The sequence below is a fragment of the Sorex araneus genome, chromosome 3 (genome assembly GCF_027595985.1).
Source record: "Sorex araneus isolate mSorAra2 chromosome 3, mSorAra2.pri, whole genome shotgun sequence".
Taxonomy (NCBI): Eukaryota; Metazoa; Chordata; class Mammalia; order Eulipotyphla; family Soricidae; genus Sorex; species Sorex araneus.
Genome location: NC_073304.1, coordinates 174,773,580 through 174,792,467, shown reverse-complemented (window position 1 = coordinate 174,792,467; position 18,888 = coordinate 174,773,580). Strand labels below are relative to the sequence as shown.

General features: G+C 39.1%; 2 protein-coding genes across 2 annotated transcripts; both read right to left on the bottom strand.

Moving 5' to 3' along the window:
* Nucleotides 1–2,816: 2,816 nt before the first annotated feature.
* LOC101544503 (putative olfactory receptor 8G2) lies at nucleotides 2,817–3,809 on the bottom strand. The gene has a single exon (XM_004605130.2). It carries the CDS (start codon nucleotides 3,807–3,809, stop codon nucleotides 2,817–2,819), a length of 993 nt encoding a protein of 330 aa, XP_004605187.1.
* An 11,703-nt stretch (nucleotides 3,810–15,512) lies between these two features.
* LOC129403438 (putative olfactory receptor 8G3) lies at nucleotides 15,513–16,451 on the bottom strand. Its single transcript, XM_055131904.1, has one exon. It carries the CDS (start codon nucleotides 16,446–16,448, stop codon nucleotides 15,513–15,515), a length of 936 nt encoding a protein of 311 aa, XP_054987879.1. The 5' UTR covers nucleotides 16,449–16,451.
* Nucleotides 16,452–18,888: the final 2,437 nt, after the last annotated feature.

The window sequence follows — 18,888 nt, the reverse complement described above, 5'->3', positions numbered from 1 at the left end:
CAGTAACATTTCCATTCGTCCCTGTCATGTGCTCGTGTAGCCCAATGGTGTCTGCTCACTCCAGGAACATGAAGAGCAAGTTATAGTTACTGTTTTGGGCATATCAAATATGTCACAGGTAGCTTGCCAGGCTCTGCCATACAGGCAGTATATCCTTGGTAATTTGCCAGGTTATCATTAACTATACTTAATTGTTAACATGCCAATTAACTATACTTAATTGCATAGTTCTTAAAAAGACTGCATAATTCCTAAGTACAAAAAAAGAAAACATATATAATGCAAGGATTAGAAGGGGATTAGGGAGATAGCTCAAAGGGCTGAACACAGACTTTACATATAGGAAGCCTGGGTATGATTCTGAGGCCTAGGACAGGGGGTGACCCCACAGCATCCAGCTAGGAAAAGCCCTGAAGCATCAATGAAACAAAGAGAAAAAGAAAAACAAAAAGAAACTGAAAGGGATAGGGGAAAGGGTGAAAAATAAACAACATTAAAAGAAATATCAAAACAGATGAAAGAATTGTGAAAGTGTAAAAGTATATAGTTCAATTATTTAGGTTTAATAATATTTCAACTTGTGTTACAATTGTATTTCTAAATTTTGCAAATATATTTCTAATCATCGGAGATATATGAACCCTTATGTTCATTACAGCACTGTTTGCAATACCTAAGATATGGGAAAAGCCTGAATGCTCATTGAGGGGTGTGTGTTCACTAAGTAAAATGTAGGGGTGCTGCGATGCCCTGTGCTTTCAGTGGCCCAGAGCTGCCTCCTGGTCCTCCCCAGGCCTCCTAAGAAAAGAGACAGAGACAGGGAGAGAGGACCACAGCCCGATGGTGAAAATGGCCCGTTTAATGCAGAACATCTTTATAGAACATCTGAAGGGGCTTGAAGTAAGGACTTAGGTGAGATTAGTCATTTAAATAAATAAATTACATAAATAAATTAGTCATTTACATAAATAAATATTTGGCAGAGGAAATTAACTTGAGGATACACTCTGTGTCCCAGAAACATCTACATTGCTTTTATCTTTCTCTCTAGTTGTATAAGTTATCAATACTTGCAGTTGTTTGGATAAGCACAGTAAGAGACAAAGATCCAACACTCAATTATCTGGGCTCTGAGAGCAAGGCTTTTACCATAAATCCCAGACTAAGTCCTCAGGTCAGTTAAGTTTGTCGTTCCTCATGGGGTCCTGTTTCCTAAGTTATAACAGCTTGCACCAAGACCATGCCTTTATGCTTATATGCATATAAAGCATTGCAGTGTATTTGGAAACTACAGGCTATCAAAAGTATAACATTGATCTGGCAATTGTTAATAAGCAGTATGGTTTGAATTGGGAAAAGAGAGAAGACAATTGAGAATTCAGAATTTCAAAGGAATTCATGATATTAAGATACAAAATGCCCACAAGCAGAAAAATAATAATATAATAGGATAGAAGAGATGTTTTTTTTTTTGGTTTCTGGGTCACACCCGGCGATGCACAGGGGTTACTCCTGGCTCTTCACTCAGGAATTACCCCTGGCGGTGCTCAGGGGACCATATGGGATGCTGGGATTAGAACCCAGGTCGGCCGCGTGCAAGGCAAACGCCCTACCCGCTGTGCTATTGCTCCAGCCCCTAGAAGAGATGTTTTAAGGATAAAATTGACATGAAATAGCAACTATCTATAAATTATGGAGCAAAATCTCATGAGCCATCTGAAATTGATTTTGCTTTGCAGGATTTTTGTTATACTTTAAAAGTTGCTTCTTGAATAGATAAACATTGCTGGTATAAATAAATATAAGGCAATGATGTTTTTCTGCTTTTATACAAATTATTGTTATCAAGACTAATAATTTGAGGGCTGGAATAATAGTTAAGCAGGTAGGGCATTTGCCTCACACACACGGCTGACCAGGATTGGATTTCCAGCATCCCAGATGGTCTCTGTGAGCACCGTCAGAAGTAATTCCTGAGTGCAGAGCCAAGAGTAACCCCTAAGCATCATCAGGTGTGCCCCCAAGAGCAAAAACAAACAAAAGAAAACCCCAAAAAACAAAAACTACAAGACTAATAATTTGAGTCTATAAAACCTCTATACTTAATCTCCATTTTTAATATTATTTTATCAGCACAGATTTGGAAGATTTTGATCATTTTCACCATAGCACATGACATAAAATGAAACTAACATTGATGGTCTCTGGAATAAAATAATAGAATTATATTAGGAGAGTATATGTTGATTTTCCTAAAATTACCTGGAGTCCAACTTTTCCTCTGAATGAAATCGTTACTCACAGAGTCAGACTCTAATGTTAATTGCTTGATCAATAATTCATTATTTTTAAGACCATGGGTGTCTATACAAACTAAATGAACTTAATTTAATCTTGATTAAATGGATAATAATGTAGATTTTGCCCTGTGGAAATACTGGAAATATTAAATAAAATTACTCACATCACAGTCTGGGTACAGAGCCTGGTAACTGATAAAAGCTTTGTAATGTGGGTTATTATCATCAAAACTAGTCAACATCACCACCATCGTCACAACTGCTCTTGTTTGTGCTAATACTAAACACAAAACTATCATTCATTTAACTCCCAAGAGTGTGGAAATTTATCCTTAGCACTTATCCATAAATAAGCAATATAGTAAGAGTCAAAGGAAAAGTGTCCTCTAGGGGAATTTGGAAATGTGCTCTTTAGAAAAGTGGCACCGAATTTCTCAAATTCAACAGTAAATCTACTACATTCCATATATCATCAAGCAGACTACTTCTGGCATAAGTTTAGTAGACACGGTCTATTCAGGAATGTTTTCTACTCTCCAAGATTTTTTTCAGGGCTAAATTGACATCTTTATTTCTCAAACTATAGATCAAGGGGTTCAGCATGGGCACAATGATGGTGTAAAACACAGAGGAGATTTTCCCTTGGCCCATAGAGTTCGCAGAGGATGGCTGCAGGTATATGACGGTTAAGGAACCAAAGAAAATAGTAACAGCTGAGATGTGGGAGCTGCAGGTGCTGAAGGCTTTGGACCTACCCTCTGTGGAGCGAATGCGGAGAATGCTGGAGAGGATAAAGGTGTAGGAGGCAAGGATGGTTAAGGAAGGGACCATAATGTTAAATGCACTTAAGATTAGAAGTATCAATTCATTGATGGAGGTGCTGGAACAGGATATTCCAAAGAGTGGAAGAAGATCACAGAAATAATGGTTGACCACATTGGTCTTACAGAAAGACAGTCTTAACATAAAACCTATATGGATTGAAGATCCAACAATACCCCATGTATAAACTCCCATGGTGAGCAGGAAGCAAATGTGAGGTGACATGATAACATTATAGAGTAAGGGGCTACAGATGGCAACATAGCGGTCATATGCCATGGCAGATAACATGTGACACTCTGCAATAGCAAAAATAAGGAATCCATAGAGCTGAGTCATGCATTCTGGGTAGGAGATGATGTTTTTCTGAGCCACAAAATTCACCAGCATTTTGGGGGTGATGACAGTGGATTGACAGAAATCAATGAAGGACAAGCTGCTGAGGAAATAGTACATGGGGGTGTGGAGGTTAGAACTGAGGCTGACGAGGATGATCATGCCCAGGTTCCCCACTGCAGTGAACACATAGATTCCTAGGAAGAGGAGGAGGAGCGGTAGTTGGAGTTCTGGCCGGTCTGTTAGTCCAGTGAGGATGAACTCAGTCACTGTGGAATCATTTCCAGAGCCCATTGTCCTCTCTGTAGATTCCAAAGGGGAAAAAAAGCATAAGTGAATATTCATGTGCATGTGGACATATAAACATGGTGGGGTAGTTTCTCTGGGGAAGTTATTTCTCATCTGGGGAGATTTATAATTCAGGGATCGCCTAAGTCTCTCCCGCTCTGAAAAAGCAGAATTGAGCAATGGAAAAAATTGTGAACTTCAAAACCCTTCAATATAAAGAGAAAACACCTATATGTAGATGTTTAAGTCCATCACGATGAATAGTACTTCTGCTTTTATTTTTTAGGGATCTTCTTTTCTCTCATATCTCATATATATGTATGTATGTATATATATACACATATGCACTGTAGCACTGTCATCCTGTTGTTCATCAATTTGCTCGAGCAGGCACCAGTAATGTCTCCATTGTCAGACTTGTTTCTGTTTTTGGCATATTGAATATGCCATAGGGAGCTTGCCAGGCTCTGCTGTGCGGGCAGGATACTCTCAGTACATTGCCGGGCTCTCCGAGAGGGATGGAGGGATTGAACCCGGGTCTGCCAAGTGCAAGGCAAATGCCCTACTCACTATGCTATCGCTCCAGTCCATATATCTGTATATATGTATATTTATATTAAAGTCACCATGATAATGGCATATTTTCATTTTACTAGCATAATATTATGTGATGTCTATAATAACACAATATTTATTAGTCTGGGAAAAGTAGTGGTATCAGTCTTGCTATTAAAATGTTTTGCTGGGGCCAGAGTGATAGTACAGTGGGTAGGTCACTTGTGTTGTATGTGGGTGACCTGGATTTGAACTCCAGCATTCCATCTGGTTCCCTGAGTGCTGCCAGGAGTGATTCCTGAGTGCAGAGCCAGGAGTAACCCCTGAGTACCGCTGGGTGTGGTACCCAAGAACAAACAAAAATTAAGAGTTTTTACTGAGGTAACATTGGGGAATGTCATATCATTTTACCTGTACAGAATTGGAACTTGACATCTTATAATAATATAGTGGTAAATATATTTTATTCGCCACTATATTATTGTGAGCAGTTTTCCTCCCTAGAATCTTGACTAAAATAGTCAGTGGGATGGCATCCACCAGTATCTTGACCTGAGCTTTTGTTGTACTACTGTTTAGCATCCTTTGCCAAGGCCTGCCCCCAACAAACAGAAATGGTACCGCTAAGTGAGTGGACTTTGTGCCTTTCCCCCATTAGATTTCCCAGCACCTAAGGACCAGTCTTCCAGCTTCTAATTTGATTAATCCTGGGTCCACAAAAGAATGACCCAGCTATATTGTGTGTTTTAAAACTGGCCAGGAAGCCAGGGACTATGATTGCTTATGGTATTTGGACTTTGTAGTAAAGGAGCTGCTTTCCAGAGAACTACTCTTCTTTTCCAAACTAAAGGATGTTTTTGAAAACAAATGCAATGTAAAGTTATGCTATTTTTAAACTAATAAAAGCATGTACTTTCTGGACACTGAAGTATTCAAGAGATATTGAATAGTTGAATATGTGCAAAATATAATTAGAAAATTTCCTTTGTATTTAAGACCAGAAGGCAACGTGATTATATTTTTACAAGTCTCAGTGTCTTTAGATTTATCACGAGAATGAACTCAAGAAAATAGATATTCATGTCTTTATACTCGAGAATGGTTGGGTAATTGTTTTAAGTCTAGATTCACAGCTGGAGAGGTAGTACAGGGGGCAAAACAGTTGCCTTGCATATAGCTGATCCTGATTTCATTCCTGGCACTACACATAGTACTTTGAGCACTTCCAGGTGTGATTTCTGGGCGCAGAGGCACTAATAGTCCAAAGCACTGCTGGGTCTGGTTCCCAAAATCAATCCCCCAAAAAGATCCAATACTTTATGTGATGTAGAAAAAGTGGGGTACTTCTGAAACATAGTCCAGACTTCCTTTCCTTGAAGAGTGGCTAGAATTGGGACCAGAGCGATAGTCCAGTGGGTAGGACATTTGCCTTGCATACGGTCAACCATGGTTCAATCCCCAGCATCATGTATGATTCCCTGAGCACTGCCAGGAGTAATTCCTGAGTGCAGAGCCAGGAATTACTCCAGTCCTAAGCATCTCCAGATGTGATCAAAACACCAAAAAAAAAATGGCTAAGAGAATTGAGGCTATTTTATGAATTAAGGTCTATAAGACATGAAAGTTTTCTCAGTGTCCAGCATAGTGCTTTATTTCAGAGATATTGGATTCATTCTGTGCTCTTATTTCTCTTTTTTTGCAATTTATTTATTTATTTTATTAATGAGTCACCTTGAGGGTACAGTTGCAGAGTTTTGTGCTTATGTTACAGTCATACATTACTCGAGTACCCATCCCTCCACCAGTGCCCACTCTCTTCCACCGATGCCCCAGGGTCCCTCCCCACCCCCTATGCTGTCCCCCCCATTCCACCCCGCCCTTGTGACAGGAATTCCTTTTTGTTATTTCTCTCCTTTTGGGTGTTGTGGTTTGCAATGGAGGTGCTGGGTGGCTATCATGTTCAATCTATAGTCTGCTTTCAACCTGCCTCTCCCATCCCAAGTGGATCCTCTACCACACTTAGGCCCTGAGCACTGTTGGGAGTGACCCCAAACCAAAATTAAACCCCAAACAGTATGGGATTGAGAATTCAATCCATTCCTTTCTAACGTAATAACAGACCCTGTTAGAACAATACAATCATGGAATACTGAAGCTTTAAGGGAAGTTACAGCACATTCCCTCCCATCCACAGGGGGCTGGGTCCATCAACAACAGTAGCTGCTCTGCTCTGACATTTCTGAAAGCTGACATGTTTACCTTTGTTGTGAAATCCTGGTATTTCTTCCCGTAGTTTCAAACCACTAGTTTGATTTCACTCTTGAAATAATGTGCTGTGCTCTCTTATTTCAAGAGTGAAATCAAACTCGCAGTTTGAAACTACGGGGAAGAAATACCAGGGTTTCACAACAAAGGTAAACATGTCAGCTTTCAGAAATGTCAGAGCAGAGCAGCTACTGTTGTTTATGGACACAGCCCCCTGTGGATGGGAGGGAATGTGCTGTAACTTCCCTTAGAGCTTCAGTGTTCCATGATTCTATTGTTTTAATAGGGTCTGGTATTACCTTAGAAAAGAATGGATTGAATTCTCAATCCCATACCATTTGGGGCTTATTTTTGATTTGGGGTCACTCCTGGCAGTGCTCAGGGCTTACTTCTGGGTCTGGGCTCAGGGATTATTCCCGACAGGCTCAACGGAGCACATATGTGGTTCTGGGATTGAACCTGGGTCGGCCACATACAAGCCAAATGACCTGCCCACTGTACTATTGCTCCAGCCCCCTTTACTTTTTTTTCTTTAAAATACTTATTATTTTTAGAGTTTAATTCATTTCAGACACCATGGTTTTACAATACAGTCGATGGTAGGGGTTCGTGCATATAATATAGTAACGCTACACTCTCCATCAGAGTATCCACTTCCCTACACCATTGTCCCTGTGACCCCAAATCCTCTATCATCCCCTCTCCCACTGCAGTAAGTTTCCCAGGGAACCTGCTCTCAGTTTCTGTTGCCAGTGGGCAGTTATTAGCCCCCTACTATGTTTCCTTATATTCTGCATATGAGAGAGATCATTCTGTGTCCTTCTCCTTCTGTATCAAACCCATACTTGCTTGGACCATAAGAGATAAATATAGCTAGTCTCCAACCTACTGTAAAATTTTAAAAGATTTTATCTGTCCTCTGTGAAAATTAAGTGATTCTTCAAAGTGCTATAACAATTTTAGGATCTGTGTTTAATGGTAATTAAAATCCAACTCTTCCATGTTAATTTTAATCTTTTATCTTATTTCTAACAATTTTTTATGTGACCAACACTTTTTATTTCTTTCATAGCTGAAATTATGTTTTTTTTTCCCCTGAGCACACTCTCATGCTAATCCTTTCTACATTAATACATAAAGTCATACAGAAACATGAAATCTTTCTAAATTACATTTTTCATGATTTAAGGATTTACATCATCTGGCAACAAGATTTTTTATGTTCGCTCAAGTGTCACATTATTTGGGTATTTTACTAAAGAGTGCTGAGTCGACTTTTTGTTTGTTTTTGGGGGCCACATGTCATGGTACTTGGGTCTTGCTCCTGACTTCGTACACTCCTAGCAGTGCACAGGGGACCATATGTGGTGCCAGGGACAAAATCAGGATGGACAGTGTGCAAGACAAAAGCCTTAACTTTAATTAACCTTTGAATTATCTTCTCGTCCTAGACTTTTATTATTATTTTTTTGCATATCCTGAAGCAAGTTTCTCTCTTATCTCCTCTAAATATGAAATTGATTTCATTAGTTCCTTTAAAGACCTTAATTGTGAAACACCCAGTTAATTAGACAATTTTCTGTGCCCATGGAAACAATTCTCTTTTGGTGAGGGAGAGAAGTGCAGTGTTGTGGGCCAACTCCCAGCCCAATGCGAAGGGGCACACATTTACTGGAATTAAACTCCAAACCATGTAAGTATGCACCCAAACCCTTTGAGCCATCTCCCAGTTCCCTGTAATTTTTATATTTACTCTTGGCAAGTAGCTTGCCGGGCTCTCCAAGAGGGATAGAAAAATCGAACCTGGGTTGGCAGTGTGCAAGGCAAACGCCCTACCTGCTGTGCTACCAAGACTATCCTGCCCCCATGGCAGAGCCTGGCAAGCATATTTGATATACCAAAAACAGTAACAAGTCTCACAATGGAGATGTTACTGGTGCCTGCTCGAGCAAATCGATGAACAATGGGAGGACAGTGCTACAGTGCTTCGCAAGTGTACGTGAAGTAATTCAGCAAGTACTTAAATTTATTACCTCTTTAGTTTTTATTCCTTCTGGACTAAGATTATAAAGTTAACACAGTGCTTGGCATTGTGTCTTAGCTACAGCCAGCCTCAATAACTGCTATTAATAAAACTACAGAAAGTCAGTTGTAAGCTACTGTAGGCTCAATACAAGCAAATAAAGCCACCACACATGTGAGTTTAAATGTGTGAATAAAATCGTGTTTGTTGTGTTATTCAGCCAGGATAGGTAAGGATGGGAGCTTTTCCTCACCAAGAGAGTGATGGTGAGAGTGAGGACAGTGGAGACCAGTCAGTGCCCAGGTGCATCTTTGGTGCCTGGAGGAAGCTGGGGGATATGACTCAGCTGGAAAATCCAGGGCCATGATTCAGGCAGATCCCTATGGCCCCTAGAGGCTCAGTTCTATGCACTTGTCATCTGTTTCTCTAAAGGAATCGTCCCTTTGTTGATGCAGCGGTAGTTCCAAGTACTAACCTTCAGACTCCTTGATACCCAGGGCTCATAGCCTAATGGTCTTCATGGTAAAAGCTGAGAGTCACTGGTGCTGATCTCTGTGGAGCGGGTGGCCCTCTGCATGGGGCGGTTAGACAATATGCATGGTTTTATACTCTGGGTGCTGAAGTTAAGAGCCCGGGAAGGAGCAAACAATGATAATGGCCTCCCTCTAGATTCTCATCCCACAAGTGCCCACTCTTGGGGAAAGAAACAATTAGAATTTCCCTTTTCCTCATTGATTCTCCAGAGTTTAGTGGTGTCACATAGGAGTGATTCATTGTTACTGCTGAGTACAAACTGGAAACATGGATACACTACATACTGTTAGAGTTTCAGTGGATTTAACACCAGGATGTTTGAAAGTTCAGGAAACTTTAAAAATATACACTATCTAGGACTATTCTAAAGGGTTTTTCCATAGGAGTAAAATGTCTTATCATGGGGAAATAACATGTGATGCAATATTTGAATGATTTTTGTTCTATTGCTCTCTTCTACACCTATTTATCATGAAGTACTTATAAAATAGTAATACTTGGAATATTATTAACTATTACTAAGTAATAATTACTAACTAGGAGGCTGCATGAAAGCACTTGTTGGATATTGTGCTGCATGAAAGCACTTGTTGGATATGAAAAGTTCTTGGCTGGTCTTGCAAGGAAATAAGGTCTCTCTCACATTAAAATAGAAATGTTTGAGGAGCAATACAGAGACACATGTTATACATATTATATTGACTTTTGTAAATCACCAAATTATTAAATAACCGAAACCAAATTAAAATCTAATAGATTCTTTTATTCAGAACATTGATATAACAATTTTTTTCTCCTTCCCTATCTTTCTGATGACTTTATGGTGGACATTAATGATAAAATGGAGCTCTTCTTTGGTGCCAAAAGTTGCAAATTGTGTGTTGTGGTCAAAGGACAATTTAAATTAAGCTATGACTGTTATAAGTTACTATCCCACCCTTAGTCATGTTCTCGCTTAACCACCATGTTCAGGGGAATGGAGTGATAATACAGCGGATACAGCATTTGTCTTGCACCCAGCCCACCTGGATTTAATTCCCAGTATCCCAGATGACCCTCCAACTACTCTCAGGAGTAATTCCTGAGTTCAAAGCGAGGAAAACCTCTGAGCATCGCCAGCGTGGCCCCAAAAACAAAAGATTAAAAATAGTATGGTAAGGTGAATATTTGTGGGGTATATGTGTATGTGTGTGTGAGAGAGAAACAGTCAAATCTAGAATTAATATAAAACAAAAAATGATTTTGTCTGTAGTTCATTGTAAAGCATATTGATAATTCAGAGCTGAATAGATAGTACAACAGATAGGGAGTTTGCCCTGTATGTGGCCAGCCTGGGTTCAATTCTGGCACTCCAAATTGTCCCCCCAAGTACCACCGGGAATGATCTCTTACACAGAACCAGGAGTCTGCCCTGAGAACCACTGGGTGTAACCCCAAAACAAAATAAAAATTACTGATGTTTCTTAGAAATATTAAGTGAACATGCATTGTTTTATTTTCAAAATTGATACCTCATTGTATGAAAGTTAACTAAAGACAAACTATATGAGAACATGTTCTGAGTTTATCATACTATCTAGTGTTGAAATTATGGACATTGGCTTGTTTTTCAGTATTATTTATTTTTTTTGGGGGGGGGTTAATGGTTGTTTTTTTTTAATTTATTGAATTGCCGTGAAAAAAATACAAAGCTTTTGGGTTTAAGTCTCAGTCACATAATTATTAAACCCCCATCCCTTCACCAGTGCACATGTTTCACCACCAAGAACCCCAAATATACCCCCCTCCCACCCACCCCCACCTGAGTGGCTAATGACCTTCACTTTTTTCTCTCTATACTTTGAATACATTCAATATTTCAATAGAGAACTCACTATTATTATTTGGAATTTTCCCCCAACAATCAAGCCTGCTGAAAGGCATCATTTAATAATTTGTTTTCCATTGCTGAGAATGAAGACTCTTTGAGCTCTATGAGCTGTCGTGGCCGCGCGGTTTTGGATTTCTGATATTTTAGTTCAGTTCGCAGTCTAGATGCATTTCTGTAAGAAGATGCTCTGGCTGCCAAAATGGGTTAGATGACCTCTTGGATCACAGTCTTTAAGGACCAGAGGGTCCGTTTCGCGCAGGGCAGCTCCGGATCTTATCTGGGTGGAGAGCTTGCTGGTGATGCCTCTCCTCCCATGATCGCCTTCGAGCCACATCAATGCAAACTCATACCTCTGGGTTGGGAGTCTTAGGAGGTGGTGCTCGCCACATGGGTGTTGCTGCTGCTGCCATCTTCCGAACAGAAAGACAGAGTAGAGAGGAAAATCCTTCCCTGGGTGGCACGGGATTGTAGCACAGTTCACAGTATAGATGCATTTCTGTAAGAAGCCGCTCTGGGTGCCAAAATGGGTTAGAAGACCTCTCGGATCATAGACTTTAAGGAGCAGAGGGTCCCTTTTCTGTATTATTGACATACTTCATAGCTTCTATCTCTGGAGCAGTACTGGCAAAATCATAGGTATTTGTTATTTTCCCCTTGTTATTGTTAGCTTGCTTCTTAAAATTGCTTTATCTCAATAAATAGCAGTACTCCTACATTAAAAAAGAAATTGCTTCATCTCACTTTTTTATAATGAGTGTCTCTTTTTTTAAATCTAGTATCTATTTCAGTACTTTTAAGTTTTCTTTTTCTTTTCATAATTCATGTCCTGGATTGTGTAATTATAACATGGATCATGATGAATTGATTTGTGTGCTATATTGCCACAGTAAGTTAACTTACCATTCGTCTTTATATTTATGAAATAGCAGGGGATAGTGTTTACAAATTGGAATTAGAATTCTTAGTATTTATTGATAATTTAAGATAATGGTGTATGTGATTATATATGCTTTATAAAAACAACTTCATGCTTCTTTGAAGCATGTAATGATTCTGTACTTAGTCATTGCCAAAATCCCAGAAGTGTTTCACTGCAGATCATTCCCTCCCCCACCTACCCCTGTTCCTCCTCTGACAACTGTAACTTCTTTGGCCTAGGTCCAGAGGTTTTGATCATTTTTTCCTGTTCCTTTGTTTTGCTTCTCAGTGTCCCACATATGAGAGGATCATCAACATTTATCTTTCTTCTTCTTTTTTCACTTAAATTCACTTTCACTCCTTTCATTATCCCCTCCAGTTCTATTCATGTTGTTGGAAAGGGCAAGGTTTTATTTTCTTTCTACCCTTAGAGTTGGGTAGTATTTCATTGTGTAGTTATATACAACAGTATCTATCTCTATACCCACTCAGCTGGTGTTGGGGTGGGGGTTGTTCCTGTGAATACTATAAATAGAACTGCAGCGATCTGATAGTCTCAAATCACACGTGTTCAAGGAATACGCTCAGTTTTTTCTTCCTGAAAACTCAGCATCAACTTTTGGTTTCCACTCTCTGACTTGGAGGCTGGATGAGTGTTTTAAGAGGATGTGGTGTGTATGTGTGTATGTATCCTCTCTCTGTGTGTGTATACAAACACATCCTCTCTGTGTGTGTATACAAACACACACAATGAAATATTGCTCTTTTGTTTAAAAAGAGTGAAATATTAAAATATGTATTATCTTGGGGGAACTTTGAAAGGATTAAAATAAGGTAGACAAAACATCATTTGACTCATCTGGAATATAATTATATGGAACACACAAGTGAAATAAAACAAACTTGTGAAACAAGAGAACAAAAGAGCACTTGCAGAAGGAAGTAGGGTGGGAGCATTAGGTAAAAGGGATCAATTGTATGGTGCACATTAGGACCTAGATTTTGGTGATGACCACAATACAAGGTATATAGACATTGAATTATAAAGTTGCATATTTGAAATCTGACTTTATGAGCTCAGTTTTCTTCCATTTAAAAATAGAACATGTGATTAAGTTAAAAATTTCAAGAAGTGGAAAATTTCAAGAATAGAGTTCTTTGTAATCTCAAAATCCAGATTGCTTACCATATCAATGAAATAAAAATTTTAGGATCTGAAGTTTGTATTTTTTTCCAAAAGTTTCTTAAACTTTAATGTGTGTATGAATAGAATAGATCTTTTATTCAGATGTCTTTTCTGCTCTAATAAAACCAGGGTTTGACTTCAGATTGTGTATTTGTACACAAAACTCATATTTTTCCATCAAGATCTGTGCATGGCTCTAAGAGATAAGCCTCCAGATGACCTCTTATCTCAAATCCTTGCTACCGTGTTTCTCTCAGATTCAAGCATATTCTTATATGTGTATACTTATCAGAAAGTTTCTTTTATCTTGGGCATTGTAGTGGTTACAGGTTTCTGGAATGCTTATTGGAAAAGATTCCAGAATGTTTTCTAGAAGACCTTTTATCAAGGTTAGATTTTGTCTACCTTTAGTGTTCTGAATAGAAACGATGAGAGTTGAAGATTGCTTAAGGACAGACTATGTAGAAAACAAATCAATTGTTCCCCAAATGATTATTTGATCACAAATAATGAAAACCCTTAAGATGCACATAGAAATTATTTTTTAAACTATTTTGGTTTTATCATGAAGAATAATTCAGAAGGGATGTCCAAGTTCATGTTTATGTATCTATCCATAATCATATATCTGTCAACGAAGACTAAACAGAGTTTGAATTTATCAAAACAAATGTATTCAAACTACTCTGCTCTTGAATATTACCTAAAATAGTAGATTGCTTGGGAAATTTGCCATCCATCTGGCCTTGATTTAGCAATATAAGCTAGAAACGTGCATTCACTTCATTCACTTTCATTCATCCCTATTCCAAACTCTTCTGAACCAGGAATCTGTTAAAGCATCTCTTAAGAGCCTCATTTTAATAAAATTAAAAAATAAAACAAATGAAAACAAAAGCCTCATTTCTAGCTTCACTGACACACATGCAGTATCTTGCTGAGACCCTGAGAGGCTGCTGCCCTGTCTTTTGCACTCAGCCTGGTGCTCTCTTGTGCATCTTCTCCAGCTAAATGTGATGTTACCAACCTGCACAACTAAATGCACCCCTTCTCTGCTTAGACATTGACATCTTTCTTTACTAACTTAGAGTAACATAAAACAATGTTTCGAAGGAGATGCATGAACTTTTTTGTGTTGTCTCTGATTTTCCATTTTTGTGGCTTGATTATATTGCTCTAAATATGACATGTTTTTCTGAACTGCTTAGGCTTCCCCTCACTTCCCTGATTGCTTTAACCCTTACTCTACTACATTGTCTTTATGAATTCAAGCCCCAGTACTTCAAGGGTCTACACCCTGCCCTGCAGGAATCATTTTATTCATCTTCTTTAGTCCATTTGTGTGTTGGACACAGTTCTGGACAAGGAATCATGCTGAATACAAGGGTCATCATTATAGACACCCCCTTTATAAGGAAACTAAGGAAATTAAGCCAAATAATTAGTAATAGTGCTCGTTTCCAGTGAATGTCTGACCTCAGTGATGTATGAATAATGGGAGAAAAAGGTAGTAAATATATACATATATTTGTGTGTACAGCTCTGCACTGTATTTGGAAACTATAGACAAACTACATAATACCACATGCTATCACATACTATTGACTTAGCAATAGTTAATCAGCAGGATGGTTTGTATTGGGAAGAGAGAGAAAATAATTGAGAATTTAGAAAATCAAGTGAGTTCATGGCTAAAAGACAGAGTTCCTAAAAGCAGAAAGATAATATCATGGGATAGAAGAGCTGCATTAAAGATAAAACTGACATGAAATTACATGATATAAAATGAAAATAGTATTACCAATCTCTGGAGAAAAGTAATAGAATCTTGTAAGGAGCTAGGCATTCTTAGTTGTAGGAGAGAGTTCTTGGAGAGTATTAAACTTACATATGATTACCTAGAGTCCAAGTACTACTTTCTATTAGAGTCAAACTTTCTTGGCTCAGTTATTTGCTTTTGAATCATAAGTACCTGTAACAATTAAATAAACTCAATTTAATTACTCATAAATGGGTAAAATAGGAATCTTCCCAAAACAAATAATGTAAATATTAAATTATACATTTTGTATTCTGGGAACAGAGCTTGATAACTAATAAAAACTTTGTAGTATGGGTTATCATCATAATTATTATCATATTAAACATCACCACTGTTGTTCTTATATTTGTGTCATTATTAAAAATGAAAATATCATTTATTTAACCCCAAGATTATGTAAATTTATATTTTTGCTCATTCTTAAATAAGCAATTTAATGTAGAATCATAGGAAAAGCATCCCAGAGTAGAATTTGGAAGTGTGTTCTCCAGGAGAGAGGCACTAAATTTCTCAAATTCAACAGTAAATCTACTTACATCACATATATCATCAAGCAAACTACTTCTGGCATAAGTTTAGTAGACACGGTCCATTCAGGAATGTTTTCTACTCTCCAGGATTTTTTTCAGGGCTAAATTGACATCTTTATTCCTCAAACTATAGATCAAGGGGTTCAGCATGGGCACAATGATGGTGTAAAATACAGAGGAGATTTTCCCTTGGCCCATGGAGTTCGCAGAGGATGGCTGCAGGTATATGACGGTTAAGGAACCAAAGAAAATAGTAACAGCTGAGATGTGGGAGCTGCAGGTGCTGAAGGCTTTGGACCTACCCTCTGTGGAGCGAATGCGGAGAATGCTGGAGAGGATAAAGGTGTAAGAGGCAAGGATGGTTAAGGAAGGGATCATAATGTTAAATGCACTCATGATTAGAAGTATCAACTCATTGATGGAGGTGCTGGAACAGGATATTCCAAAGAGTGGAAGAAGATCACAGAAATAATGGTTGACCACATTGGTCTTACAGAAAGACAGTCTTAACACAAAGCCTGTATGGATTGAAGAGCCAATGATGCTCCATATGTAAACTCCCATGGTGAGCAGGAAGCAGATGTGAGGGGACATGATAACATTATAGAGTAATGGGCTACAGATGGCAACATAGCGGTCATATGCCATGGCAGCTAACATGTGACACTCTGCAATAGCAAAAATGACAAAGAAATAGAGCTGAGTCATGCATTCTGGGTAGGAGATGGTGTTTTTCTCAGTCACAAAATTCACCAGCATTTTGGGGGTAATGATAGTGGATTGACAGAAATCAATGAAGGACAAGCTGCAGAGGAAATAATACATGGGGGTGTGGAGGTTAGAACTGAGGCTGACGAGGATGATCATGCCCAGGTTCCCCACTGCAGTGAACACATAGATTCCGAGGAAGAGGATGAGGAGCGGTAGTTGGAGTTCTGGCTGGTCTGTCAACCCAGTGAGGATGAACTCAGTTACTGTGGAATCATTTCCAGAACCCATTGTCCTCTCAGCAGAACCTATGATTCTGAAAAAAAAGAAAAGCATAAATGAGTGTTCATGTTCTTATGGTCATATAAATGTGTGTGTGGGAAAAGTCACTTTGGGGAAGTCAGTCCTCATCAGGGGACATTCATAGTTCAGGGATCTCCTAAGTCTCTCCTGCTTCTAGGAAAGCTGTTATTCCCACCCAGCAATAGAAGAAATTGGACTTCAATACCTCATAATTAATTATATTTATTCAATTATGAGGAAACTCCTATACTTGTTACTTATACTTTTAAATCATTTTATTGATATATATTTTGATTTCTGGCCCATAACGAGTGATACTCAGAGCTCAGAGATACTCTGGCTCTGCACTCAGAGATCACTCCTAGTAGTACTCAGTAGACCATGAGTACAGTGCCAGGGATTGAACCAGGTCAGCCTATGCAAGGCAAGCACTCTGTCCACTGCATTATTGCTTCAGCCCCCATATTTGCTTTTTATTAATCCATCACAATGTGGCTAGTACTAATGCTATTTTTAGGAATCCTCTTTCCTTCTATTTCTTATATATATATCTTAAAATCATGCATCACAAGTGGCATATTTTCACTTCACCATCATTGTCATCCCATTGCTAATCGATTTGTTCGAGCAGGCACCAGTAATGTCTCTCATTGAGAGACTTATCGTTACTGTTTTTGGCATATCCAGTATGCACGGGTAGCTTGCCAGGCTCTGCCCCATGGGCTTGATACTCTTGGTAGCTTGCCAGGCTCTCTGAGAGGGGCCGAGGAATCGAACTCGGGTCAGTCTCGTGAAAGGCGAACGCCCAACCACTGTGCTATCGCTCCAGCCCCACTTCACCATAATAATAGTTAATGCTATCTATGATAAACACAGTGATCTATAGTCTGAGATACATAGTGGATATCATTTGTGGTACTGGCTATCTTTTTAATAATAAAAATATTTTTCAGGATTGTTTATTGAGACACAGTGATATACAAAGTTGTTCATAATAGAGTTATTTCAGGCGCACAACATTCTAACACCAATCCCACATCAATGTCCCCTTCCTTCCACCAATATCCCCAGGTTCCCTCCTATCGCCCAGCCTACCCCTTTGGCAGGAATATGACAAATTTATTTCATATTACTTGGTAAAGTAAAATTTAAGGAATAGCAAATCAAATGATCAGAAAAATCACTAAGAGCCAATTTGGGTGATGAAAGTACTGAGTGAAAGTGCTCCAAAGCCAGCCACGTACAGGACACACATACTCTTAATACCCTCTGGTCTTTCTGTGGCCCTAGCCTTTTATTTTTTCAAACATTGAATTTCTTAAGCAAAATTCTCTTCCACTCTATCTCCTCTACACTATGAAATCCACTTCATTAGATTCTTTAGTAGCTTTAATAATAAAGCCCCTAGTTAATAAATTTCTTGCCTGTGGAAGCAATCCTCTTTCAAAGGCAGCGGGGGTACTCAATGACCAAGTGCTGGCAGAGGTGAGAATGTGGTTATGTTTAGTAAAGCCACAGCTTCTGCATGGACTCTTTCCCCGACCCACCCTGGGGTCCATATAATTCTTATATTTACTCTTGGCAAGTGTACCTGAAATAATGCAGCAAGTACTTAATCTTGTTATCTCTTTCATTTTCATTCCTTCTGGACTAAGATTGCAAAGTAAACACAGTGGTTGGCATTGTGTCTTAGCTACAGCCAGCCTCAATAACTGCTATTAATAAAACTACAGAAAGTCAGTTGCAAGCTACTGTAGGCTCAATACAAGCAAATAAAGCCATCACACATGTGAGTTTAAATGTGTGAATAAAATCGTGTTTGTTGTCGTGTTATTCAGCCAGGACAGGTAAGGATGGGAGCTTTTCCTCACCAAGAGAGTGATGGTGAGAGTGAGGACAGTGGAGACCAGTCAGTGCCCAGGTGCATCTTTGGTGCCTGGAGGAAGCTGGGGGATATGACTCAGCTGGAAAATCCAGGGCCATGATTCAGGCAGATCCCTATGGCCCCTAGAGTCTCAGTTCTATGCACTTGTCATCTGTTTCTCTAAAGGAAACGTCCCTTTGTTGATGCAGCGGTAGTTCCAAGTACTAACCTTCAGACTCCTTGATACCCAGGGCTCATAGCCTAACGGTCTTCATGGTAAGAGCTGAGAGTCACTGGTGCTGATCTCTCAAGCGGGTGGTCCTCTGCGTGGGGTAATTTAGATGATGTGATGATTTTATACTCCGGGTGCTGAAGTTAAGAGCCCGGGAAGGAACAACAATGATAATGGCCTCCCTCTAGAATCTCATCCCACAAGTGCCCACTCTGGGGAAAGAAACAATTAGAATTCCCCTTTCCCCCATTGATTCTCCAGGGTTCAGTGGTATCACATAGGAGTGATTCATTGTTAATGCTGAGTACTAATTGGAGACACGGATATGATAT